Here is a 27,456-nt window from a genome sequence, read left to right as displayed (position 1 = left end):
TTCAGTTGTGGAATTAAATTATAGCTAAATTTAACTTTTTTTTGCAAAAACATGAAAAGGGGCAACATGTACACATTGGGCTAAATATCAAGAGTTATTTATTCCCCATGTCCATCTTTTCTGTGACTGTAATTTCTGCCAAATATGTTGTAGAAATTCAGATTTTAATGCAGATTTATCCTCAAATAAATGTAATATGTTGATTTCTTATTAATGAGTTTGGATTAACTCCAATGTTTGTTTCTAAAATACATCATCACAAGGCCCAACATCATCACTTATAATAACGTTATGGCTTTTGTGTTAAATTGCACTTCCTTTTGTTGCTTCGTGCTCTTTTCTAAATTAAAGTCCCACAAGCTATTTACTCTGGTCCCTGATCGTTCTTTGCCCTCAGTCAACCTGCTGCTTTCATGACTTGAACAATGGAGAGAATTCTTCAAACTAAACCACTATAAACGTCGCCGGGGGCCATAAGTCTCCACAGAAATGCACTCATGCACACTGACCCTTCACCGTGAACCTGTGCAGGCCGAGCAGTTACAGTAATGGATGCCGTATCTCTGGTTAAACTATTACACTCTGTCGGCTACGATGCTCCGCTGGCTCGGAAACAGACGGTCCACTCGCAGGAGACACCGTGTTTTATGTTATGCTTCTGTTTAGTGCACTTTAAAGCCCAAAACTGCTTCTTCATTAACTCTGTGCAGAGAAGTGGTGTTGAAACAAGTCAATTTAATTGCTAATGAGAGAGTGCCTTGTTTTATTAAGACATTTATCAGGCGTCAGCGCTGGTTTTAACCATTTTATAGTCTTTAAAACAGAATTACTGCTGGACAAATATGAAACGAACCTCTCGGACTCTTACAATTTGCATTTTACTCACAGAAAGCATCATTTACAGTTAACCTACCACAACATAAGTAATCATTAGTTGTTGTTGGTGGTGTTTTTGTTACAAGATACCTGCATCTTACAGAATTCAAGACTTTAGTTGGTAGAGTGTCTTTCCTTTGTTTAATTCTTTTGGGGCTCTACGTCACATCCCATAACTCAGCCCATGCTTCTTGCCTATATATAGCTTTTAATAGCCCTTTCTCTCCTTCCAATTCCACCAACTCCTATTTTCCTATGTAAGAAAAGCATCTATCATAAAGAAAAAGATGGGATCAATATGCACTTTGTACCCTGCTAAAATGACTGGTCTCCTCCTCTCCTGCATATATCTGTCTATGAGGGATCATTAGAGGAAGACGTATAGCAGTCATCAGCTCCTGACTCTCCTCCTCCTCCTCCTCCTCCTCCTTCTCCTCCTCCTTCTTCTGTCTGCATCGCCCTCCGTCTTTACTTCCTCCTCCTCCTTCCTCTGAAAGCTCCACTCCGCATCCTTCCAGCATCTATAAATAACACCATCACACAGGCGACAGAGAGGGCATTCAGAACAGGAGCCCTGTTAACAGGAGGCAGGGACACGCCATTGGCTCGTTGGGGCGCTCAGCTCCCTGCTGGTCCACCAATCAACTCGCGGGAGGGGCGGGGTTACTGCCATGATTGACAGGGAGGAAGGCAGGACGTGTGCAGAAGATGGTGTGATTTAATCTAACACCGCACGAGGGCGGTGTGGGATATATATTCTAATCCAATGGGGTTGTGGTGTTAGGTAAACACTGGAGGAATCAGCTGATCCGGGATCTGAATGTTTCCTTGCATTCAAGGACAAAATGAGAGAGCTACTAGCATGCAAAGTCTCCCCGTTTTCCTGGAGAATAAAAAAAAAAACCAAAACTTTGAGTAACTTTTATACACTTTCACTTTTTTTTCTGTGGCCAGTCAGGGAGGTGCTCTGGAATTAGTGCCACTTAAACCCAGGTGTCATTGATCACTTTGATTTTAGATCTGAATGGGTGCCAGTTTTGTCAATTATTCAAATTTACCCCATTCAAAGTAAGTGCATTTTTATTTATATAGCACTTGTCACAGAGAAGACTCACAAAGTGCTTCACAGGATAAAATACATAAAAAATACATGAGGTAGAGAAGTTCAGACAGCATACAATTAATATACAAGACAAGTAACAAATACAAGCGAAATGCAGCAAAACAACACAGAAACTATCAGACTTGCTCAATGTCGACCTAAACAGATGTTTAAAAGTGTTTTTCAGTTCAAAGACATAGTCTGTAGCAACACTACTGCATAAAATCTTCCAAAACACTTTTAAAGAGGTAATATGTAACTTTTATAGGACAAGGCAACTCAGAATTCAAGGCTTCCTGCAGAAAGAAAGTCACATGTGCAGCTTCTTCTCTGCATACATATACATAAATACACTCAGAGGACTTACACTGGACATTGGAAATGGGGACAACTCACTCAACTGCAAATGGATTAGTTGATCCAAATAACAAACAATGTATAATTTTTAGTTGAAATTATCAAATTTAACCCCCTAAAATATACATATTTAATTTATTTTTACATTTTTAGTTCATAACACATATGTTAAGTCACACATATCTTTAAGTTCTTTTTCAGCAGTTTTTGTGTCTCTGTGAAGATGGTTTATTCTTTGCAAAAACTGAGGTTTACACCACCTTCCTCCCCAAAACACTGAAAATGAATGTAGGTTTGTTTTTAATGCTGTCATAGATATTTAATATGTAACCATTTAAAAGCTTGTTATATTACCTGTTACGTAAAATAAACGTAACGAAAGACGTTTAATAAATGTAAGAAAGTACAATAAAAGCACGTCCGCTTCTCTCCATCCTCCCCATGAACTCTTTATGACGCCCACGCGTTTATGACGGCCTACCATTACCAAATTTATGACGCCGTTTCAGCGGGCGACCTCAGTTCAGTTCCAGTTAGCCGTGTTTACCCCACGCAAAGACAAAGCCTGCAGCGTGACTTCAGAGGGGCGGCTGGTGCCAGAGATGTGCTCTGTGGGAAAACGAGCCGGGCTCTGGTCAGGTGCTCGTCTGAGCGAGCCAAGGTCACTTCCTGAAATCCATCCGCTCATCGATACGGAGCCATCCAGGGGTCGATATATTCCCACTCCGCGCCGTCCCGGCCGGTGAGGTGCGTCAGTTGCTATCAGCGAATGCAACAAAAACAACCATTTAATACGAGTGTCGTCTACCTGGTTCAGTTTTACAGAAGGCGTGGACTGACCTTGATTTTTAGCCAGTTTCACCTTTTAACGTAGCAAGAAAAGCACATGTGTACGAAATCATTTTAAGAAGATTAAATGAAATATTATTTACACATCTGTGTCTCCAATCTGCCCAAAATGTAAGTCAGCAGAAAGCACTTTGGGAAACCTTTTCTAGTGTTTCTGGACAGATATCTTCAGGTGCCTCTCTGAAATACACTTCTACACTGGGCGAGTCCCAAGGCCTTTCACCTCTAACCCACCCTAAACTAAACATGGTACATTATTGCATGGTCATTGCAAAAAGGAACATTTTACCCCTTTGGAAAAACGAGGACGTCCCTTTTTTAAGACGTGGATGGTTGAAGTGACTAACTTATTGCATCTGCAGAGGATTCAACATTTCTTTCTCCTCTGCAGCCTTTGAGAAAATGCGGCAACGCTTCTTGTTATATCTGTCAACTTTGACCTGAGTAACTGTACATGGATACATAATGGACAGGTATCACTCAGCGAGGCTGACAGTGTGGACACTTATTTCATGGCCGGTATTGAACACAGACTCATATTTTTTATGAGGATAGGATGTGGTTGTGTACCTGATGTGGAAGTCTGCACTGACTGTTGGCTTTTTATTGTGAGCACCTGCTGCAGCTGTTTGAAGAGGACGTCAGTTCAAAGCCCTAAAAAAAAAAAAAAAAAAAAAAATCCCAGATCTTTTCTCTCTCTAAGTCTTTCAAAGCTTCTGTTTCATCGGTAACGGATTAGACATGTTGTAACGGAGGCCCGGCACAGCACATACCTATGGATGGGCTCCGCGCTGCAGGATGAGTGAAGCGTCGGCCGCCCCATGACTGATATGATTTATTCATGGCTGGCAGCGGTAACTCAAAAAGCCATTAGGAGGCATTAAAACGGAGACACCTCACATTACTCTTGCATGAATAATAAATGTTTAATAGATGCATTGAGGAGCGTGCACAGATGCGTGTTCGCATGTTTACGGTGGCCAGATGAGACGTCTGCTTAAAACGAAACATTTCATTTTTCCTGCATGAAGCCGAAAAGTTTGTTTTGACCGCTGTGTTCAATTTCCCAATTACTTAATCAGACTAAAGCGGCTTTAAACTATTTTCCCGTTACGTACTGGGTGAAATTGTGGTAGTTGTGTGTTTGTGTCAAAGCCATGTTTGCCGTCAGCAGCCTGATGTCATCACTGATGGATTCATTTTCAGTTTCTCAGTAATGATCACATAATATGAGGTGATGATAATGGCCACTTGCATGACTGGGTTTCAGATCGCCGGCACCGCCAAGTCTGACTGCCTGTGCGTCGTCTCGGTGTGTGTGTGTGTGTGTGTGTGCGTGTGTGTGCGCTTGTGTCACTGCTGGCTCCACATTGACGGCTGATGTCTCGGGCGTATGAGTCAGTCTTAGCCACATTACTCATGTCTGTGGAGCTACCTGGCTCCAGCGCTCCCATCCTTCAAAGAACAACAGGGATGGAGGAGGGATGTGAACCTGGAGACAGAGCGCAAATTCAGCATCACCCCAAAAAAAAAACCCAAACCAGCCAGAAACACACGTTTTCAATGAAGCAAATTTCCCATGAACGCGGTGATGCAAACCTCCCCCTCCTCTCCCTTTTTTTTTTTTCTGTTTCAAGCAAATCAGACATGAAGTCATTTTCAGCCAGAAGCAAGTCAACAGAAATAGCTCGCATGTGGCTCTGAGGTCATGGGCAAAGAGAGGAGAAATGATAACAGAGCGGTGGCCGCAAACACTGTGTGTCAGCACCCAGCAGTCTGCTCACTGAGAGACTCAGCCTTTGTCTTAGCAACACACAAGTCATCATGTCCTGCAAACAACAAGACTAATTGTAGTTTACAGTTGGGAGGAATTTAAGCGGCAAATACCCTTTAAATACAGAATACAGATAATATGATGTACGGTATGAGGTGGTGGTTACACAGATTAAGGTTCTGGGTTCAGACTCACTGGCCGACTGGGGCTCCTTCCAGAGCTGTATATTAAAGAGTCTGTCCAACTAGAGAATGGAGCGTCTGAGTTATCCGTCTATGCTGATTGGTTCTGAGCTGGTCACGTGTTTCATGGGCACCATGTTGGATACATCTAACCAATATTCACCTATAGGGAATAAAGTTGGATTAAAAGTAAAAATGTGCCACAGTGCTCAGCCTACGGCTCCAGCACAAGATCAGGAAAACACGGAGGAAACTCCACCGTTTCCCCAGTGAACAAAAACAGAGAAAGTTATGGAGCAGAAGATTAAAAGGAAGAACTGGATGTCAGCTGGTTTCTCTCTATTATGTGAGGAGGTAAATGTCAATGTCTCTCTTTGACATTTGAATTTATAAAGGAAACATAAAGTCATACCATCATTAATGTGAACCTTGATCTCAAAAACAAATGAATGAAGTTTGAAGTTAGCCTAGCCTTATGCTACCCTTATGCTAGCTAGTTATCTAGACTAAAGGCTTAGAAAAAAAGCAGCTAGCATCATATATACTGTGAAACTGTGTGCAAACTAGAAAAGCATAGATAAACAAATGTACTGACCCTTCACTACCAGAACACGACAGACAAAAGTGTCTCCTCATGAGGACAACGGGTCTAAATGAAGCAGAATAAGCTGTTACAAACCAAAAAACATCTCGTCATCACTGATGTTCCAATGAACTGTGAATTCTACCAGTGAACTTTAAAAGAAAATGTCAGAACATGAGCTGAATGTGAAGAAAAACTGAGTCATGGAGGAAGACGATGAGCCCAGGAACACAAGTGGTTCTCCAAAAGAACAGTTAAAGAATGATTAAAAAAATGTATTTTTTACCTTCGTGAGTCGATCTGACTTAGATATAATTGTTCTGGGACCAGACAGAGGGGACTTCAGGTTAGAACTTGACAGAACTTGAACTCTGACAACAAAGGCCTCATTTTACTTTCTCTTTCATTTCCCATTAATATGTTTTTGTTATGAAACAGCAGCATGTTAACGTCTACATGTACGTGTTTATGCCTGTGATGGACGCTGAGTCTTGCCAACCTGTGGTGTTGCTACAATACCTCACAGACTCACAAGTCACATGTTGCTTCATTTACTGAAATTCCTACATCCTACACAAATATTGACTCCGGACTTTACTTTTTTAGAGCTGAGTACAGATTTAGTGTCATAAAAGTATTAACGTTTCTTGTGAAAGCAGACTTAGTTGTATGGATGGACGGGTCTCCAGTCTTTCTCAGGGCTAACACAGACAGACAAACAACCATTCACAGTCACACCAATCAGCCACCAATTAACCTAACGAGCTTGTCTTTGGATTGTTGGAGGAAGCCAAAACTGTGATGTAGTAGGACTAGAAAGTTGACATGAGAAGAGAGGTGAAGCAAACCAGCAATTTACAAACAAAAATAAATGTGATATTCCATTTATGCAGCTCTATTCAGTTTAGTGCGTTGCTGACGTCAGTGTAACCAGAAAAATATTTCTCTCTTTAGCAACTTTTTGCATCATTTTTTTCCGTAGCTCAAACAAGAGTAGTGTTTGGTATGTTGTTGGTACAACGTTAATTCTCTAAGTAAAGTCAATTTACTTTTGGAGATGACATCAGTTTACTGTCACAAGTTGACTTTATTCACAAAAGTAAGTTTTTCCACTCATTATTGTGACTAAAGTCCATAAAAAAAAGGCAACTTGTTGTTGATGTAAGATTACATTTGTTTGATCTACAGGATAAAATGATGCAAAAAGTCACCAGCACCGCATTTTTATCAGTGCATGGCCGACACTGAAATTAAATTTCAAGAAAAATTAGAAATTTAAAAACAAATTCCTAACATTAGTTTCACGTAAAAATCCTTTTGAATTCTGCAAAATCTTTTGTTGATTAGACGTTTTTCATACATATGTTTTTTTAATTTTCCCCCACAAATTTACATTTATTTAAATACACATTAACATGAATCCAACATATTTTAGTAGCATGATAAGGGTTAGTTTAATATTGAATACAAAATGACAATAATAATGTATATTTAGTAGGTAGGGGGTCCCTACTTAATCTCTCCATTAGTTTGGGGTCCTTGACCTGAAAAACATTGAAGGACTCTACTTTAGAGTTTAAACGGTTCAGAAACTCTCTGCCACCAAACTACAGAGACCAGCGAGTGGATGTCGTGTCTCAGCGTCCACCTGAAACCCCTGACTTCTCCGGTGGAGGTCCAGGATGTGGTTTGTGGAGGTGCAGATGCCCAGATATGGGATATGAGCCGCTGTGTGTGCTGTGTGTGTTGCTGACTACAGTGTGTTGACGCTATGATTGGTGGGGGGGGTGGGGGGGGGCTTGGACCAGCTTGGCCAGAGAGTGCTGATGGGGCTGATGCGGTGAAAGAGAGACAGGGAGTTGCAGTTTGTTCCACCATTAGAAAGACAGACAGAGAGAGATGTCAGCACCAGCGGCTGCTTTAGTCAGCACTTTGAACATACGTGCAACGCTCTCCCTGACGGTGACGGAGGAGGGGAGGGTGGGGCCGCCTCGCTCGCACATGCACAGGACGAAGACTTTCATTCACATTTCATTTCGTTCCTGAAAGTAAGCGAAACCCGAGGCCTGTCGGGCCGATGTGCATTCAATCCGCTGCTGGCTCGACGCGCGGAACAAAAGTATCGATCGCCTCTCACCTTCCTGTCAGGGGACAAAAGCCGGAGCGGCTGGGTTTGTCCGGGAGCCAGCAGTAGGTGGCAGCAGTCAGTTACACAACACCTGCCTGAGTAATCACAAGTGTGCGTCTGCCTGCTCCTCTGTGCACAAATGGAAACCCTCATCATCCAAACACGCTCCTCTAAAGATGGAAATTATATTGATCCCGTCTCTGGATGCCTGTCTGTTGCTATGACCCATCTCTGTAAGCACTTGAGTTGTTTTTCATCTCGAATGCTCCAGGCTGCAGAGCGTGCCCCTCGCAACCTTTCTTTGTTTTCCAGTGATTTGCCAGTCTAGACGCCCCCCGCATCTCGTCTCGCTGCAACGCTGCGGTGTGTAATAGGCAGGTGGCCATGACAACGGTAACTGCATTAAACTGGATTACCTGAGGCCTGCTGAGCCTCGGAGCCAGTCAGGGATTCCTCCTCACCACAGGCCGCACACACACACAAGCCTGTTGCATTCATTTATTTACCTCATTTCACTGCGGTTGAGCTGCAGTTCATGCAGAAATTAAGATGGACCCATGAATGTGCTTATGGCTGCACAAGGGCGGCGTCGGGAAGACAATATTGGACGCATGTGTCTGCAGCAGGGCATGATGGAGGAGAAGGGAACCACCACGGTCGGGCTCGAACTCCCAACCCGCAAACTCTTTGTCCAACTGCGTGAGACATGGACAGAGACGAGGAAAGAGGTTAGAGAGTGGGAGTCAGACGGGGAGAAATTTGTAGGACGAGCAGCCTGCCAGACTGGGGGGTTATATAAGGACAAGAGTTTTCCATGGGAAAAAAAGGGCAAGAAATGCTGTTTGGAGTCAGCCATCCTCGGTGACGCGTGGAAAAGTGTGGAATGCTGCGCTGACGCAACTTTCGAGCAGCAGAACTCATGTGTGTGTGTGTGTGTGTTGAACGAGTGTGTGCTCGAGATTAAAGAGGCGGCACGGAGAGAGGGGAAAGAGAGGAAGAGAAAGTGGGCATGTTCTGTGCGAATGTGAATGTGTGCGTGTGAGTGGAAAAGCGGGGAAAGAGCTCGGCGAGCCTGCTGACGTAACGGTTCCTAACTGTTTCCATATAGAAGGCCCGGGATCAGGCGCCAGGCAGCCCCTCGGCATACGTCTGGTACCCATCAGCCACTGTGAGAGGGAGGAAACACACTGCATGCGCACATTTTGCGATACACATTCAGGAGTGTGTTGCCAGCGCATTACCTGCACACGGCGCCTGCTAACATGTGTCCTGGATGCAGCGAGGATGCATTTAGGGTCGGATCACTGGCCTGGCCTACTTTTAGTTTTACCTCATTCATCCAGAAAAAGAAATCTACGGTCACGAACAAGCTAATGCAGATGTTTCCATACGGCCGATGATGCATTTGGACGGTCTGAAAGTAAATTATGGTCTTTTTGAGTAAACCCTAAAGGACAAATATGGAAGATTTTGGACCACAGAGCACAGATCATCAAAAAAAAAAGTATTTAAAAAAAAGTTTTAGGAAGAGTGGTGTCTATGTCTTCCAGTGCAGCTGTGGAAAACCTGAGGAATCTGTCTTTGTGGGGGGGGGGGGGGGGGACTGCAAGCTAATAGCAATGTTACACCGTCAGCATTAATGTGAACAAATATCCCACTCATTTCTTTTTAGGTTGAGCCACAAACTTCATTCATTCTCATGATTCCCCTGTAAATAACACTGTGCAATATATTAATCCTCATATTATCTTAGTTATGCAAAGTTTTTAATTTCTATACTGTATATATTGTTTCTGATCAATATTCCTGCTGTGCTCTGAGCCATTGAACCGAAATTTCATTTGGATGGAAACCGAAATGACAAATACAGTCCGTCAACATGTGTCTGACCTCAGCCGTTAGAAAGGATTCATGGTGAGACACTTCACTGGTTTTTCAGTCCCTCATCATTTCTCTGAGTATTCGCCACACAATGGTATATAAACGCAAATGCATGCTTATGTACACATGCAAATACGTGGCATCAACGGACACACACACACGCTGCAATATCCGCATGCACATATTTGCATTCTTTCCAGGCCGTAGCCTTCCCCCCCGTGCTTGAGAAACAAGCGGCCGTGTGAAGCAAAGGTAAAAACAAAAAACAGAAATAACTATGAGAAATCGAAGAGCTATTCTAAGGCGCCGGACGCCGGCAACGGGAAACCTGCGCTGAGCTGCAGACCACAGCACAAACAAGGAGAGGCTGTAGACGGGGCAGGTTACCCGAGATGCAGATCCATATAATACGAGCTGAGGGCACCTTGGAAAAGGAGCACGCTCATACAGAGGAAGCATATTGTGGAAGGATTATCTGTTGTGATCCAGGTTATGAATACAAACCTGGCAGGGAGGTATGTGCACGGCTGGGAGAATCAAAGTAAGGAAGGGGTCTTGTCAAAAGAAGGGGGGGATTCCCATGATGGTAATAAAACAAAGACTCAGCTGGAGATGCTGGTAATGCCATTACCTCTGCCTGCCTCATACTGGACTCATTAAGACGACGCTGAGGAGCCGTCTGGTTTTGCATGTTGTTTGTGTGCGTTCATAGGATTTGCTCCACCTTTGCACTCGTCAGGTCCAGCGTACGACATGTACGTTCATCTAGATTTGCGGGGAGATGTCGTTTGATTGCACGAGGTGAAATTCCACCGTGACATCATGAAACCAAAACTGCCTTTTGTGCCGAAGCCACCACTGAAGGGGGGCGAGGTGAACGGGCCTCCCCGCTGGATTTAGACGTCTTTCTCTGTAGTCCTGTGCACTGTATCCCCTAGGGGTGAATTCCTCTCTTTGTCTTTTGGTTTCTCACACTAACGCACTCGCTACCTCATCTCATTCTCTGGTCCCCTGGAGGTAAAGCGCTGTTCAAACACATCACATCATTGGCAAACACCGCACCCTCACCCTCGCCGGTCAGCTTAACCGCTCCTGCGCCCGGAGTCGGATAAGGAAGAGGCGGACCTGTCATGTGTATGTGTGTGTGTGTTGGGAGTGAGAAGAGGAAGCAGAGGGATAAAACCAGACAATGAGTCAATCTGGGGAAAAAAAAGGGAACAACGGCGTGACGCTCTCTGAGGCGTGGACAGCAGGTCCCCTCCCTTATTCTCTCTTTATCAGGACCACCTGTGCAATCAGTCGGCCATAAATGTGATATGTGGACAGAATATTGAGAACAATTAACTTGAACACACACACCAAGCCACAACTTCACAATCACAAGTCTAAAAATAAGCATATGAAGGCAGAATTAACGGCAGATCTCTTTTATTGGAGTGTTAAAGGTCATCCCTCTGGTTTCTCCAATCCTGCCACTGATAAAGGAGCATATAGTTGCCCCATGCATGTTTCCTCTCTTAACCAGACGTGAGTGAACACCCTTCCTTTTATAACTTCTTCATATTAGTTTATTTCTATTGTATATGGAAAAACCTTTAGTCACCTTGTAACCTGTACTGATGCAGCATCGGAGCAAAGTTGCATAACTCAAAGTAAAATATTACACTTGAAAGTTAAAAGATGCCACTGACACTGCCTTCAAACTGTGTCACGTCTACTGTGTTCATGTTCAAATAAATGGCCTAAACTTTATTAAAAAAAATCTCTGTTTCCCATTAATTCTATTAAACTATTCTTTTCATATTATGTCTTACTTGTCTCTCAGCTGTGGTCCTTCTGCCGGTGTAACTTTGCATTAGAGCCTTTATCCAGTAATATGTCAGCCATCATGTGCTGCCAAGTCAAAGAAATCTATCTTTAGGCTTGAAACACATCACGATGACGTCATCTCTTGAACCAGTCACATTTCCAGTTGGTATTCTTAGGCCTTCTCTGTCTATTTTTTGAAGTCACAATGACGGAAAGAGGAGAGGCTTTAGATGTGGTTGGAGATTTTCCAGTGGACTTTGAATAAAAAAGCTGAACATTGTGAGGAAAAGGCCGCCCAACACTGGACCTAGCTAGCTCGACCCTGCTAGGGAAACTTTCAGGTCAGCAACTGTGAGCGCTACCCTTGACTAAACAGGCTCAGACAAGAACTCTTAATTTGTTTCTCAAGTTCTGGTGAGAAAAATGGGTTGTATTTACATTTTTTATGCATATTTTGACATTTTACTGGGTCGACGTTGATGCTTCAGCTGCAGTGATTGAGAGGAGACTTTTTGAACTGTTTAAAGTGAGTTTCTTGCTTTAACAATGGCATCCATCTCTCTCTACATGAGATACCCGTCTATGATGCAACGTTGTGTTTTATTGTGTGTCCATGTAATGTTTGCGACGTGAGGTGTTTTGAATAAAGTCATTTAAGGGCCACTGGCGTCCATCTATTTATAGCTGAGTTCACGAGTCGTGACGTGTTGTTTGACGTTTTCAGATTTGGTTAGTTAAATATACATTTAGTTATATGGTGTCTTCTGTAGTTGTAATTTTTTAATATCTCATCGTAAAATGTTGTCAGTCCCAAACGAATTCATCCTCATAAAATCTGTTGTCTTTCCAGCAGTAGGTTACCTGGTTGTTAGCTTGCTAAACCGTTAGCCGAAGTGGCTTCCAGATGCTAATAGTCCCCTTGCAGCGGAGTTCTCGCTACTTATGGCCAAGGCACAAGCTCAGGAGTTTCGTTTGAAGGTAGCAGTATGAATAGTAAGCAGAACTTTACGGTACGTTCACATGTTCACAAGTTGTGACGTGTTTGCTGACGTTTGTGGACATGTTGGAAGTGGATGCATTTGGATCACCTTCATTACCTCGTTGTTAGTTTGCTGAAGTGTTAGCCTCAGTGGTTTTTAGATGCTAACAGTTTGCAGCAGTGTTCTCATGGCTTACAGCTGATTTTATCACTTGAGCACCAACCTTGAGCTTTTTTAATTTCACAGCTGCTAGCTAGCTACACCTTACCTTAGTTTACAATCAGGAAAACACCTAGCTTGGCTTCTTTAGGCCACAATTGAACCCTAACGTATTTATTGCTTCTTTTCTTGTTACTGATTAAAAAAAGATGCGTTTGACCATAGATTTGACAGTTTTATGAGTCCTCCAGGTGAGTTTTTTCATGAGGTTTGTTTCTTTTCTGTCTTTAAGCTAATCTAAGATAAGCTACTCTTGACTGTAGCTTTAAAATTAAATAAATTTAGCTCTAAATTATGATAACAGATATTTTCAAATCCAATTTTACACTATCGGTAATAATTAGGGCTGCACTTTATGGTTGAGATATTTTGAAATTCATGTTTTCTATTAAATAATTCACCAGGATTATGGAAACATGGGGCACTTGGTACTGTCTGAGAGGAAAACGGAAAATCAATGAAGCTGCATTTTGTGGTGGAGTTTAACACAAAATCAATAACAAGTCCCTGGATGTCGTAACGTGTGTCGTGGGGTCTCGTTTGGAGGAATTCCCCCCTCAGCCCTGTTCAGATCCCAGCGCGAGTGCACGATGAGAATAAGAAGATGAAGAAGAAGATGAAGGAGAAGATGAAGAAGAAGCAGAGAGGAGGTTGTATTTTGTCATGTCTGTATTTTTGTATCATTTTCACAAAACATGTACAGGGGAAGGAAAAGCCTTTCAATAGAACCTGAGGTATTTTTGCATCAAGCAGCCTAAGGTATCAGGATTTTCTTTTAAAAACTCATCTTAATTCATCAGTGTTCTTAGATGCGTTGCTATTTACACAACATAATAATAATAATAATAATAATAATAATAATAATTCAAATAACAACAATTTTAGCAAATGGGACAGCCTGCATCATCCTTGTTACATGTCATAAATAATTCTAACAACATTTCTTAAAAATATAGGGAGTAGGACGAGGAAGTGAGAGGTCGCTCGAGCCTCGAGGGGAAACCACGGAGGAATCTAATTGAACTTACTGTAGCTGCAGCAGCATAAGGTCAAAGAGTCAAAGATCGGCAGAGAGTAAAGCTAATCAAGGGTCAAAAGAAAGAAAAAAAAACACATTTTACGTCATAAATAAATAACCATATCTCGCACCAGGAGAGCAAAGTTTTCATATCTTTCACTTCAGGATTTTGAAGATCCTCATTTTTTCTTTTTTTCTTCTTTTATTTTCATTCTGTTATGTTGTTTTTATCAAAGCTTTGGAAAATAAGAAATAAGAGCCAAAAAAAAAAAAAAGAAAGAAAAAAGAGACAAGAATGCGAGGGAGCTTCATGGACATGCATTGTGCTGATGTACCAGCAGCTGTGTACCCTGTGTTGGGCTTGGCTCACTGAAAGATCCCCTGAGAATGAACAAAAGGGTGTGTGTGTCTGTGTGTGTGTTTGTAGGGTCTTTACATGTGTGAGTATAAGTGTAAGTGCATACAGTATAGGTTGTGTGTGTTGGTTTCAGCTTTGGTGGGATGTGCTGTGATCATGACCCGATGACCTGGTCTGGAGGAAAAATCCCGTGAAAGAGTGTGTGTCTGTTTGCATATAGCTGTTGTTTGTCATGCACGGCAGAAAAGGTTTCACTGTATCCGAGCGGTCAGAGAAGTGTGCGTGGCTACTCTGCCTCCCTCTGCACACAGTCAAACTAAAACAGTCTTATTAGTAAATGCTTCAGCCCTCAAATTGCGATATACCGTGAATTCGGATCCCGTTCTTAAAACATCTCGTTGTTGGGATGAAAACTTCCGTGCGTTATCGCGTTGCCACGGTGTGAATGGTAATCAGACTTTGTTTGTTACCAGAAATCGGAAAAGTGCATTTCAAAGTCATACATCACTCTCCCCAAAGAAGGAACAGCACATATTGCTCGCTTGAATTTGTTGAATGTGTGTATTTGTATGAGTGTGTGTTCATAAATACCATACAGCAAATAATAATAATAATAATAATTCAACAAAGGAGAAAAAAAAAAGAAATAAATCCACAAAACATTATATTATTTCTCATTACCAGAATGAACCAATACAATAAATTAAAACTATAACTGAACAGAAGTCCATTAAAATTGCTATATATATTCATATTGTATATATAGTATTTGTCTGTCTGTAGTCAGCCTTTCAGGTGCATGCTCAGTGGTGACCATAGGAGGTGACGGGGGGGGGGCTTGGAGGGGGTCTACGAAGGAGCTGAGGGGATCATTAAAGTGAACCCTCACCAGCATCCTATAAAACCTCAGTCCCATCACGCTATTAACACTGGAAACAAAGGAGACACAATGTGCTAAGAGTCTTCACTCAAAGTCTTTTCATCAAAGGATCCTTCATCGTCTGGATGCAGTACCGCCTTTCTATCATGTCTCTCAGAACCGCCCTGCCTTGTGCTGTCTGATGTTTGTGAGGAGACGGTGCCGTTAAGGAGTCCATTACGGTCGTCGATGTTATACAGAGTCCATAGCAGGCAGAGCCAATGGGGAAAGATGGGTGGGTGGTGGGGGTGCGGACGTAGCCGTGCGAGGTTCTGAGGCTTTCTGACACTGGGGCGAAGCTTTGGGAGGAAATATGGGTCAAATCACAAGCTATACACCCACTGAAGCACACTACATTTGACCACAATCAAGCAGTTTGTGTCTCCGTCAAAAAGAAGGAAATTCTATATATTAAGGATGCAACATGACATTTGCCCTGGGTTGTTTCTTTTTATCTTTGACAGAGCTCATAAACATAAAAGAGTTTCAGTACCTACAGTCACCCCCCTTTATCTCCCCCTCCCCCCCTTCCCATACTTTTCTTCAGATTTGTATAAGAGTTCAGGATGGGTATGGTCTGCTAAGCACCACATCTCTGTTTGTCCAAGTTGCGAATGTTCATTTCGCTTGCTTTTCACATTAACTCTCAGTTCGTATTTGTCCTTCTCTCAGCTGGAGTCTTTAACACTGACTGTGAGGGGAGCGCGGAAAAAATCCCTCTTCTGCTCCTCCTCATATGTCCTCAACCTCTAACCAGGTCCATTTCTGCCCCCAGGGGACAGCTCTAATTGTGTCCATTATCTGTCAGGATACCTCAATGATCTCCATGCTCCCAGAGAAGCTCGACTGCTTCCCGAGTTTACCCAGTTCTTCTCGGGACCTCGTCTCGGAGATGCCCTCCTCAAACTCCATCTGACAGCTGCGTCGTTTGAACTGCTTCTCTGACGCGGGCCCGCTGTTGTTTGAGCTGGAGGACATGGTCACTGTCGACGAGGACGTGGAGTCCCGGTGGTCTCTTTGTGTTTGCAGCGCTGAGGGCTTCTCCCTTTGGGATTTGTCTCGTAACCGCACGCCTTCGCTGCACCCAAACGCCACGTATGCCGAGCTACTGCCGAACCTCACCGTCGACTCCTGTCCGTCTATTCCTCCTCCTCCTCCTCCCAGCTCCATCCTTCCCTCGCCTCCTTCCTCTGCACCAAAGTGCCAGGGAGCATCTGTGGTTGGTGTGACTGGAGTGACTGGAGTGGTGGCCTGGACAGTGTCTCTGTGTTTGGTCCACATGACCCCGGACCCCACCGTGGGCAGGGAGGGTAGCGATAGGAGCAGGGAGCCCTTTAGTTTTTCGTCCAGGCTGGGGTTCTTCTGGTCCAGCAACAAGCTAAGAGACTGCGGAGGTTGGTTTGGTTGAGAGTGGACAGGGGAACTGCCACGGCTGTGCTTGGTTTTTCTCCTGGGTCTGGATGACGAAGAGCCAGACCGATGAACTCCTTCACTTCCACCGAGCCCCAGACCTCCTATGCTGCCCCCGCTGCCTGGCGAAGGGAACGGTGAGTCAGAGGAGCTGGGGCTGTCTAGGACGGGAGACTGAGAGCAGACACCGTTGGAGGTGCCTGTTCCTGGACTGTCAAGCTTGCACAGCTTGGGGACGTCTTCAGAGTGCGTGGGTGCCAGGCCGGGGCAGTGGGGGCTATTAGGGGAATAGACAGACTTAATGTCCAAGGAGAATGAGCGTTTGAGCCTGTTGGTGTCCATGATCCTCTCTGCAGAGAGGTGCAGGCCGTTGAAGCCTTGCTGGAGGGATGTGGGCGACGGCAGCTTGGGTTCAGGAGGGATGTGTGACTCCGACACTGATGAGTCATTGTGGCTGTGGTGACCATTCATCTCGAAACCTGCGGTGACTCCATTAACCTCCGAGTTTTGCTTAGTGTTGTTTTCAAAGCTCTTGTCGTCCGAAGATAAAGCTTGGAGCAATCGCAGGCCCTTCTCAAACTCCAGCAGCTGACCCAGGAAGTTAAAGTTGGGGGATATGGACGGTCTTCTGTCCTTCACAAACCTGTCAGGAGGAAAAAAAGGTTTGAAAAAATAATTAGTCACATGAAAGTTGCCCGAGAGAATGCACAGTGGCTACTAAATGTGGCCAAGTCTCGCAACAAAATGATGATACTTTTTGAGGTTTGAATAGCCCTGGATGACACTCGCTGAAGTACAGTACACAATGCTGTGTCTGTGTTGTCCTGACAGGGCAAAGCGAAGCCTTTTGTACAAACTCTGTTCCCGGCAGCCACAATTCTAACAATTTAATTTCACACGACTTGGGGGAGGGAGTCGTTCGTCTAGCATTTCCTTAAACAGTGAGTTGTCTTTTTTTTACGAGGGCTGACACCTTAGCTCAGCTGGTGGTGGTGGTGGTGGTGGTGGTGGACGGGAGGAGCAAGCGTACCTGTAGGCATCATCCGATGACAAGCCCATTGTCTTCATGATGTATGCAATGGCGATGGTTGCCGAACGTGAGATTCCAGCCAGGCAGTGCACAATGACTCTGCAGTTTGACACCTTCGCTTTGTCTGTTGGAGGGGGAACGAACAAATATGAATACACACAACTAAACACCAATACACACAACACTGGAGATTCCTGACAGATCTCCTTTTTAGCAGAAAGCGTCTGGAGACGATCAGTGTCCACTAAAAGCGACATTACCCGGAAGAGTAAAAGGAGTCATCTGAAAGGACATGGTATACCTGACTCTATTGTCGGCTAAGCTGCTCCTGAATGCTCACTAACTGTGACAATGTGCGGATATGTTATATCGAATATCACAGCATTTTCTAAACACATAACTTGAGATGAATCCGTTTACTTCTAAAGACACTTCCCTCAGCTATTGTATAGGTTTCACTTTCATTCAAACTTTCAGTGTGTGTTCCCACCTCTTACCTATGAATTCATTAGTTTTGTCCAGCCAGGGAAGTAATTTCTCACAGTAGTTGTCGTTGACTGGGATGCGCATGAAGTGGCTCTCACTAATGAAGTCTGGCTTGGGGCAGGTGTTGCTGGCATTCAGCACGTAGGTAATACCATTTTGGGCCATCAGATCCTACAGAGACAGAGATAAAAAGTCATGTTCTGTTGACAGGTAACGGCAACAAGTCAACTTTTACTGGTGGGAAAAAAGAGATTTTTATTTATTTATTTTTTTTTTACCTTGTTGAGGACGTCTTTCTGTGATCCCAGATAGAGGTGTGGCAGGATGCGAGTGGGCCCTACATTAGCCACAGGCAAGCAGGGCTGGGACAAGCTCATAGGTAGAGCAGTGGCAGGCTTCCCTTCACACAGGCCGGGGAAACAGGAGGAGAAAGCTGCGAAGCCTCCTGCAGGGAAAGGTGAGAAGGAGAAAACCGGTTAGGTACATGAACGGTTTTCAAAAAACAATCACATGACACACTGGGGAAACCTGCAAAGACTCTTGTGAACTTCTCAAACAACCATTGCACCAGTATTAGGAGTACGGACGCTCAGTGCACGTTCAGAGGTGAATCTGAGCTACAATGTCTTGGTCCTCGGTGGAACAGAAGCAAAAGAGAGGCTCTCTGTGCTTCTGTGTGCAAGTTAGGTTAACTGCTGGGCGGCCAGGAATGTGCGTCTGGCCCTTTAAGAGGCAGGCGGCTCCACTTTTGGCATATGTGTACAAGTGTGTGTGTGTGTGCGTGTGTGTGTGTGGCTCTGTTTCCTGCATGAGCTCATGTCCTGTAGCAGTGCATTGCGTCAGACGTGGGGAATGAGAGAGGCCACAGGTGCAGGGCCAGGACAGAGGCCCAGTAACATCCATCTGACAACCGCACAGCACACACACACACCTACATGCACGGACACACACACACACACACGCGCACATATGCATACATATTAACGATATGACAGAAGATCAGATAATCTTGCAGTCAACGTATGCTCAATTTTCACTTTCGCCGTCTTTAATTCTCTCCCCACCCCAGTGCACACACACATTATTATTACGCTGCACTACCGTGGTTGTATAACTACAGGGTGGGGGACAGGGAGAGGAGGTGGGTGGTGTAAGGTGTGTGTGTGTGTGTGTGTGTGTGTGTTGAGGAGTGGGTAATGACCTCGCTGAGGAGTGTGGAGAAGGGAGGGGCAGTACTTCAAGGAAACCCTGAGCCCCAGAAAGGAGATTAGAACCTAATCTAGGTTCAGCCCTGCCTGACCCAATCTGGGGCGTAGCGCATCCACACCGAGTCGCACACACACACACACACACCGAAACACACACAGGGTCACAGAGTGAGAGTGAGTGAGACATGACATCACTGCTCTAAAGTAGCACGCACAGCACAGCACAGCACAGCACAGTGCAGGCAGGACGGTGCCTTCCTCTGTAACACACACCCAGCTGCGCTACTCATGTAGCAGCAACTGGCCAAAACACACAAAAAGTGCACAGTGTCAGCAGCATGTACTGACTTCACAACAGTAGGGAGAAAAAAAAAATTAAATAATGTGCAAACGTTCAGAGGATAGCAGCTTTGCTCTTTGGAAATATTTCACAACGGCACAGCTTCTGAGGAGTGAGTAGGCTGGGGGGGGGGGGTAGGAGGGGGTGCAACCTCATGACCCAGTGCTATTCTGGGTGCACTGTCCCTTTAAGAGCACAGTGAAGAAGGCCTGTCTGTTTCCAGCTATTAATGGCAGCCGGCGGAGCAATGACATCAGTGCTCAACATGGGGGGGTGGGGGGGGTGTTGGTTGGAAGGAGAAGGATAGATGCACAGATGCAGAAATAGCGATCGGATTCAGGAGGGAAATGCAAAAGAAAATAAGTTGAGAAAGAAAGTTCGTAACTGTACGAGCTAAACTTTTTCGGTCTCCATAGTGGAGACTAAACATACATCTGTATTTGCCTTTACACTCTGCTGGCACCATGTAGTTTCCACCAGAACTGATCCTACAGCAGCAATAATTGACAAAACAGAAGGAGGAAGGGTTCTTTGAAGGGTTTCTTCCTGGTTTCTCCGTTCCCAGGGCGCAGCGGCGGGAGAACATATACGATCCGCACACATAACACACTTCATAAAGTATTCACTGTATCTGCGTGAGGAAGCGCCTGGACGCAGTTAAGTCAACAGGAAAAGCCCGACGTCACGCGGCAACCATTTCCCTTTCTGTAGTGAGGACATTGTTAGAGAGTTGTTAGACAGAAGGTTCCAACGGTGGAGACGGTGTAAAACGGAGAAAGTGTGTCCGGGTGTATAGAAGGGAAGCGAACACATGAATGAAAATGCTCCTCTAAAAATAGTGCCCTTTACCCTTTGATCCAAGGGCATATCTGGATTAATGATTATAGCGTTTGTCGCTGTGGCTGACCTCATCTCGTGCTAAACAGACGTTAAAAAGCAGGAAGGCAGGCTAACCAGCGTGTGACCAGGAAAGCGAGTAAGGGGTTACTGGCATGAAGAAGTCAGAGATAAGAGAGTGGGACTGAGTGTGCCTGCTCGCTTTCACACTACAGTGACATTACGTCAACACAATTACAAGCACCTTCTTTGTAGCGGTCGCCGCTAATTGACGTCAGTCACAGAGGAGACGGCGCTTTACTGTCACCTGCCCGGGGGTTGCCGTGACGACGAGGTAGAGCGGGCAACATCGAGGACAGGTGGCGCAAACGTAACGCGTCCCTCTCCGAGCGTCGTCAAGGTGGAACAAAAAGTCAAACAAATGTGACACGAGCCCCTCACTTTATCCTGCTCCAAGAAAACGATGACACATCAGGCCATTCTGATCACAATGCGCACACATGGACGCGCTGTACACTCACGCTGAGATCACCGAAAATACCCCCGTGACACACACCAGCCCAGCTGTCTGTGACGATGACATCAGAAAGTCAAACGGGAGAGATGAGTTCACCTTCAGCGCGGCGTGATTATCAACAGAAACTAACATGCTGCCCGCGTTAAGCCCCGGAGATAAACTTAATTGACTGCAAACAAATTCCTTCGGCATTTTCCAAGAGTGCTTCATGCGGGACTGAAACGTCATTTTCAGTCATGCTCTGAGGCCACGTAAATGTACTCGGACAGGATGTGACTAAGCCGAACATTCTAAAAAAGGAGAAAATGTTGAGGCAGAAGGAAAACACACACACACACACACTACGGGAAAGAGGGCACTGTGTCGCCATCGGCAACGCCAGCCAGCGGTGACTTCCTTTTTCCGTTTTCCCTCTGCCCACTTCATCATTTAGGCAACTGCTTATTTTCCTCTCTTGGCCTGTCAGAGCCGAGCGCTCAGGCCTTCTTTGTTCGCCGGGAGAGAGAGCAGCGGTCCCCTTCCTCATCAGTCATTTCCTACATCGAGCACCACATCCACTCCTTCAGCAAAAGACGAAACCGGATCAAATTCAAGTTATTTGGGAGGCTGCAGAAAGCTAGAGAGGAGGGGGGGGGGGGGATCTCGGAGATATTGACTGGACGGGCAGAGATGCATGAAACACCTGCCTTGTAGTTATGGTTAATGGGAGCGCTGCTGTTACATCACGGCCGTTGGTACAATTGACTGCCTTGTCAATACGAGCTCACCCCCCTCCTTCTCGTCTGTGTGCATTAGCCTCTATGTAGCTTTCAGTTGTCCTCTTTAACTCGTCTGTTAATGGAGGGAAGGGGGTGGAGGGGGGGGGGGGGGGGGGGGGGGGGGGGCACAATAAGGCAGGCGTGTTCACACACACACATACACAGACACACACATACACAACTCTCCACAGCCTGCGGGCATTGATCTGCCTGAATGAGGACCCCCGCACCCCTCTGTGGTTCATATCAGGGGAGACATGACGCCATCCTCTGTGCCCCTCCAGCTGTCCCCTCCACTATGAGGGGACATTAGCATTTCAATGTGACCCCCCCCCCCTCCACCACACACACATCCCTCACCCTCCCAACATGACATCATTGCACACATGTCCCACTCAGTTCCACAAAGGCTGTGCAGGAGCCCGAAGAAGCAAATGAGAGTGTCAGTAAAGTGTAGACTGACAGAACATGGGTGAGATAGTCGGATGAGGTCATTGTGCTTTTCACGTACGGCTTCATGGCGGAATGAGTATATGATTAACACATCATCGTGGCTAAACTGTTTATTGTTCCTTTATCTCAGTGGGCAGATAGCGGGAATATGTCACTTTGATCAACTGCTGTTTCAGCAGCACTGTGTTACTGCAATATGGGACCATAAACCCTGCTATAATTTAGTCTCCACTCAGAAGTCTATTTTAACAGAGAAGTGTTAAAGTTCCTCAGTACCCATGACACACATTTCTATTTTCATCCGCTGATGGAAAACGTGTGATTCTTTTTATTTTGCTGCCGTTCTCTCGAGACAAAAGTGTACGTGCACATGAGCGCGGTGCACGAGTGTGAAGCACGGCAGGTGTGGAAAGCTGCTGCTGTGCTAATTGCTTTAAGCCAGAGCTATGATATGCACACGGCGTTTACATTTACATTTACATCAAACTTGACACCTTCACAAACCGTGCAAATACACTGTATTTGATAACTAGCGAATATTCTGCAACATGCACCACGTTTTTGTGGTGCAAATAGGATTTTTTTTCCACATTGCCATTGCTCTGCATTGCCTCATCGCTCTGTGTGAAAAGGTGTTAAGTCAAACACCTGCAGTGCACCCTGCACACATATTGATAACAGAGTCTCCACAAGACACCATTCTGCAGAGAGGGAGCGAGCAGGAGTGAGAGAGAAAAGCCAAGTCCAGAGGAGGAGAAGAAGAAAGAGAAAGAGAGCCTTTGTGATAGTTTTACATCTCAATGACCACAGGCTGAGAAAGCATGAGCACTATGTCATAGCGCGGGTCACGGCTCTCATTCTTCCCCCCATGAGCCCTTTTCTCTCCGCTCTCTTTCCTCTTCAACGCGTCTCATCTTCATGATGTCATCCTCTTAATCCTCCTCCTTCCTATTCTGTGTCTCTAAACAAATTAACCACACATTGGAAAAAGAATAAAACAATGAGCAGATTTGGCTCGGCCCTCGCAATATGTAGCAGCGAATCCCACTATTGATCCAGCAGAGACCTTTGAAATTCGCTTCACGTCTGCCTTTCATTTGTGGCAAGCCTGGACTGGAATACCTCAATACCTTAATACCTGAGACTCAGTTGTGCCTTTGCAGTGCAAAACCTGTTATCAGGGGCATTCCCCCTTCTGCACATCCTCTGTAACTGTATTCAACAATAGCAATATCCCTCCCAGCATGTACATTTGCGTGCGTTGAATCCATATTACATCACCACCAATGATCTACGCGCACATGCACACCTGGGTCTTTATCCTCGGCATGAAAAGACGGGGATGTTCTAGTCTCATAAACCTGCACACAAATCATTCACACATCCCTTCTCCTCCAGGTGGATACACACCTCGAAGCTCTCTCCCCTCCTTCATCCGGCGAACCCTGATCTTCAGCCTCATGTCTGTGTCCTGCAGGTCCGGCCAGAAACAGTCCTCTGCTGGGGTAATCACCACATCCAGAGGCATCCCCCAGGACACACTCTGCCTCCCGCACGCACACACACCGACGGAAATGTTCTGGTGCTCCTTTCCTTCAGGGATGGAGCGACCCTTCGCCACGCAAAAAATGTCAGAACAAACAAACACAAGTGTTCTCCTGGCTGAGCCTTCAATCTCAACGTAAAAATAAAAAAATAGAAAAATTACAAGTCCACAAAACTCCACTTGGGTCAAGTTAGCTGTTCCAGCTGGTCCAGGCGGTGACCCAAAACCTAGTCCAAAATGTCTGTGGACACGCTCCTCAAGCGAACATATGGTCAAAATCCCATGCACAGAAATTCCTAAAATGCTCCCGCGTCAATATTTGGTAGTTCTGTGGTTTCGGTGAAGAACGGTGGCCACAGAGAGCGCGAGAGGAAAAAACAAAAGTGAGTAGCCTGTAATGTCTGTATGTAAAGGCCAGCTGTAATCTGCCTGCAGCTGCTTCACAGAGCGTCTGTGTGCCTCTCTGAGCTCAGTCTCTGTCTCTGTGAGTCCACAGCCAGAAGAGCAGCCCACTATTGTTGTGCTGCTCCACTCTCCCGGTCTCTCATTCGCTCAGTCACTGGCTTTCACTCCTCCCTCCTCTTCCCTCTCTCTGCAAACAGGATGACGGAGCTGCACTCTCTCCTCGAGCTCAGGGGGTGAATGAGCTCACTTGCCGTGAGCTCAGACTCTACCCTCCCTCCCTCCCTCCCTCTCTTCCTCCCTCGCTCCCTCCCTCCTCTCTTGTGGAGCCAGCGCTCCGTCATAGCTAATGTCTAAGGCATGTAACCACATTCCTTACTCACCCAACAAATATGCGGCCACCTCAGGGGCCTAGCTAAGAAGCTGGCCTCTATCAGGGAAGCATGGAGGCTACGACAGAGCTATCTGCGCTGTAAATACACACACACACTGCTACAAGACTCTTTTAGAGAAGAGGCTACGGTAGTTTACACGGAGACTTTGTTCTCTTTCTGAGAACATGTGAGGTGATCTGTTCCGATCTGATGTTTAGATGTACCTCTGCTTTTAATCGGAACGTTTTACAGACGTGTGACAGACGGATGAAAACATCATGTGACTGATCAAAGATGGAGGTCTCTCGCCTAATCAGCAGTAGCTTTTATTATTAAAGCAACAGCTCTATTCGGAAAGTTTGTGGAGTCGTATCCACTTTTGCCACTGTGTTAGCTTTAAAGTAGCCGGTCTTCAAGGTTTTCCAGTGGTTTTGAACTTGTTCCATGCTTCAGTCTATCCCAGCTTCAATTCATTTTTGATGGACCGTTTAAAACAGTTCAGTATTTCTATTATTTTCTCTTGTCTAAGCGTGCGATAATGTCTAGTTCTTTCAGAGTTTTTTCATTAAAAACAAGCTCTCTAGTTGAGGAAACGTCACTCGAACGTCACTGCACATTTACGTCCAGACAGAGCACGCTCAGACGGAACGGAGCGTGACTTCATTCAGATTCATCGTTTACATGACTTTCAATCTGTTTGGGAAAAACAAACTTAATTAAATTTCTTTCAGTTTGGTCCTGTTTATTCCGGCTGAGGTGTTTATATGGGGCATTTCCATTCAGTTTGGGCTTCTGAACTGATTGTAATCGATATATTTGGCTCCATGTAAACGCAGCTAGCGTTTGGCTTCATAAAGAAGCTCGTGCTGATACACGACTCACTGAGACCCTGCGTCCTCATATGGGGACATTAAGTTTTAGGTTTTATTGCAGCTTTTTCTGCTTCATTTAAACCCGTTGTCCTCGTTAGTGGACACTTTAGTCTGACATCTAGTGGTAGCAGAAGGTCAATACACTAGTTGGTAAAAACATGATAGTGGATTAATCCTATACACGATCACAGGACAAAAGTGGACAAGGGACAAAACCCCATCAGATTCTATGGTAAAATCTATTTATTCTTATTAATGTTTCTAGTTTGATATAATGCACAAATTTAACAAATTTTTATTAAATAGCAAAGAGCTACAACCTCGCTAACTAGCAAGTACTCGTTTGAGGACGTTGGGACTTCATTGTTTGCAATTCTGGTTTTGCACAGCCATATTCAGATGTTAAAATAAACAGTTTTATATTTACTGATCCCATCTACCTTGGAGAAATTCCAAATGTATAGCCTCAGGAGGCTAACAATGTAAGGTTTGTAAAGCGACATGACCTTTTTCGTTGTTTATTAAGTCGTTGCTTAAGATGTGAGCCATGATTACCTGTTGGCAGAGGCTAAATGACTACATTAGCTTGATTACCTTAAATGTCCTGTAGCCTCTCAGCACATTACACTTACTGCAGGGGCTGAGATGGGGAGGATTAAGGCTGCGTCTTTGTGTTGACAGCAGATTTGTCCCTGAAGTTGAGGGAATGTGTGTGACTTCACCACATTTCCTGCACTGGTTCATGTCCAACACGTCTGTGTTTGGACACCGCGTTCTCGTCTTTGAGGATGTAAAGGAGGAGAAGAGTGGAAGAAGAAACACTGAGCAGCAGACGAAAAGGGGAACGGGAAGAGTGGAGGTGATGAGAAGACCAAACAAGCTTGTAGTTGGCGACCATCATCCTCTCTGACAGGCTGCAGACTCCTTGTACTTTACTATGGAATGAGAAGCATGCAACAGGCCGCAGGTCCAGCCATGGAAACATGGCAACACAAGTCAAAACTACTGAAGGAGACTATTTGACTTAATATGACATAAGTTTATCTTTAAAATTTTTTGGTTTAGTATTTTTAAAAGCAGCGGCATTCAGATGTCCGGCCCGACCGTCTGTTCTGTCTCAGGTTGAGACGAGACGCTGATTACATTCAGACCAGGTCAGATGGAATTCAAGCACATTAAGTTACTGCCCAGCTCCAAAAAAAGGCAAACAAGCTCATACGAGATGTCTAGTTAGGGGGCCAGCTGCATGCCGACTGACCTCATCTCATCACCGTAGACCCCTGAATGATCACATGCGGGTGAGAACAGCCTTACGTCACCCTCTGTTCAACGGCGGGACAGGGAGTGAGAGGAAATAGGTCACTTATGATGAGCTTTGTGAGAAATGCAGACATTGGGTTAGGGAGGGTGTCAAACAACGGACGCATGATGATACACGCACGTTGTTCCTCCATCTGCAGCCGGTCGGAGCAGGTGTGGCACTCCTCGGTGGTCAACCGGTGTCACTGCACTTCAAACACACACAGCAATCGTCACCTCGGGCCCGAATCCACACAGCGTGGCTCGAGCGCCCGTGTGCCTAGAAGCCTTAAACCAGCTTTGAAACACACGACTTCCTAACACCTGCGAGCTCACAGCGGTGGTGGAAGCCAAGAGCAACAAAACAAAGTCGCTGCTGGCTGGTGTTTTAATGGTCACACTCTTTCTGAGTTCCTAAAGCAAACACCATGCCCCCGTTCTCCTCCTCCTCCTCCTCCGGCTCCGGTCCTCAGCAGGGTAACAGGGCCCAGAATAGTAGGTGTGTTAATTAGAGGATTACGGGCCTATAAATGACAGCCGAGCCTTTTACTTTTTTTTATTATTATTATTGACTGCACATGTGTGCCCTGCTGGGACAGAAATAGGTGGGACGGTCACTCTGGGGCACCCCCTCCTCTGAGAGTGTCTTTTAGATTTAGAACGTGCTTTTATGGTGCAGGGCTTGTTACTGGGACGACACACAGTTTACACACACACTGACCGACCAAAACAGACAAGGAGATGAGCTTGAGACAGAGGAAAGGCTAAATGTGGCCTTGGAGATCAAAACGAGTTGAGGCCGCTTCACTGGACCTGAAGGACGTCGCATAAAAACAGCAGGACTGTACAAAAGCTTTTTATAAATTCAAATTACTGCCAAGATGGAGTA

General features: G+C 45.2%; 1 protein-coding gene across 5 annotated transcripts in view; it reads right to left on the bottom strand.

Moving 5' to 3' along the window:
* Positions 1-13,391: 13,391 nt before the first annotated feature.
* dusp8a (dual specificity phosphatase 8a) overlaps positions 13,392-27,456 on the bottom strand; it is a 44,513-nt gene continuing 30,448 nt past the window's right edge. For all 5 annotated transcript variants that reach the window (XM_047595751.1, XM_047595752.1, XM_047595749.1 and 2 more), the window contains exons 4-7: positions 18,240-18,406; positions 17,973-18,132; positions 17,476-17,599; positions 13,392-17,088 (exon numbers count right to left, since the gene is read on the bottom strand). In XM_047595751.1, coding sequence (XP_047451707.1) covers positions 15,840-17,088; positions 17,476-17,599; positions 17,973-18,132; positions 18,240-18,406 — 1,700 coding nt within the window. In that variant the 3' untranslated portion in view covers positions 13,392-15,839. The remainder of the gene's footprint in view (positions 17,089-17,475; positions 17,600-17,972; positions 18,133-18,239; positions 18,407-27,456) is intronic.

Source organism: Mugil cephalus, chromosome 10, assembly GCF_022458985.1.
Source record: "Mugil cephalus isolate CIBA_MC_2020 chromosome 10, CIBA_Mcephalus_1.1, whole genome shotgun sequence".
NCBI lineage: Eukaryota > Metazoa > Chordata > Actinopteri > Mugiliformes > Mugilidae > Mugil > Mugil cephalus.
The sequence above is the reverse complement of the archived record's forward strand: the minus strand, read 5'-3'. Positions and strand labels throughout refer to the sequence as shown.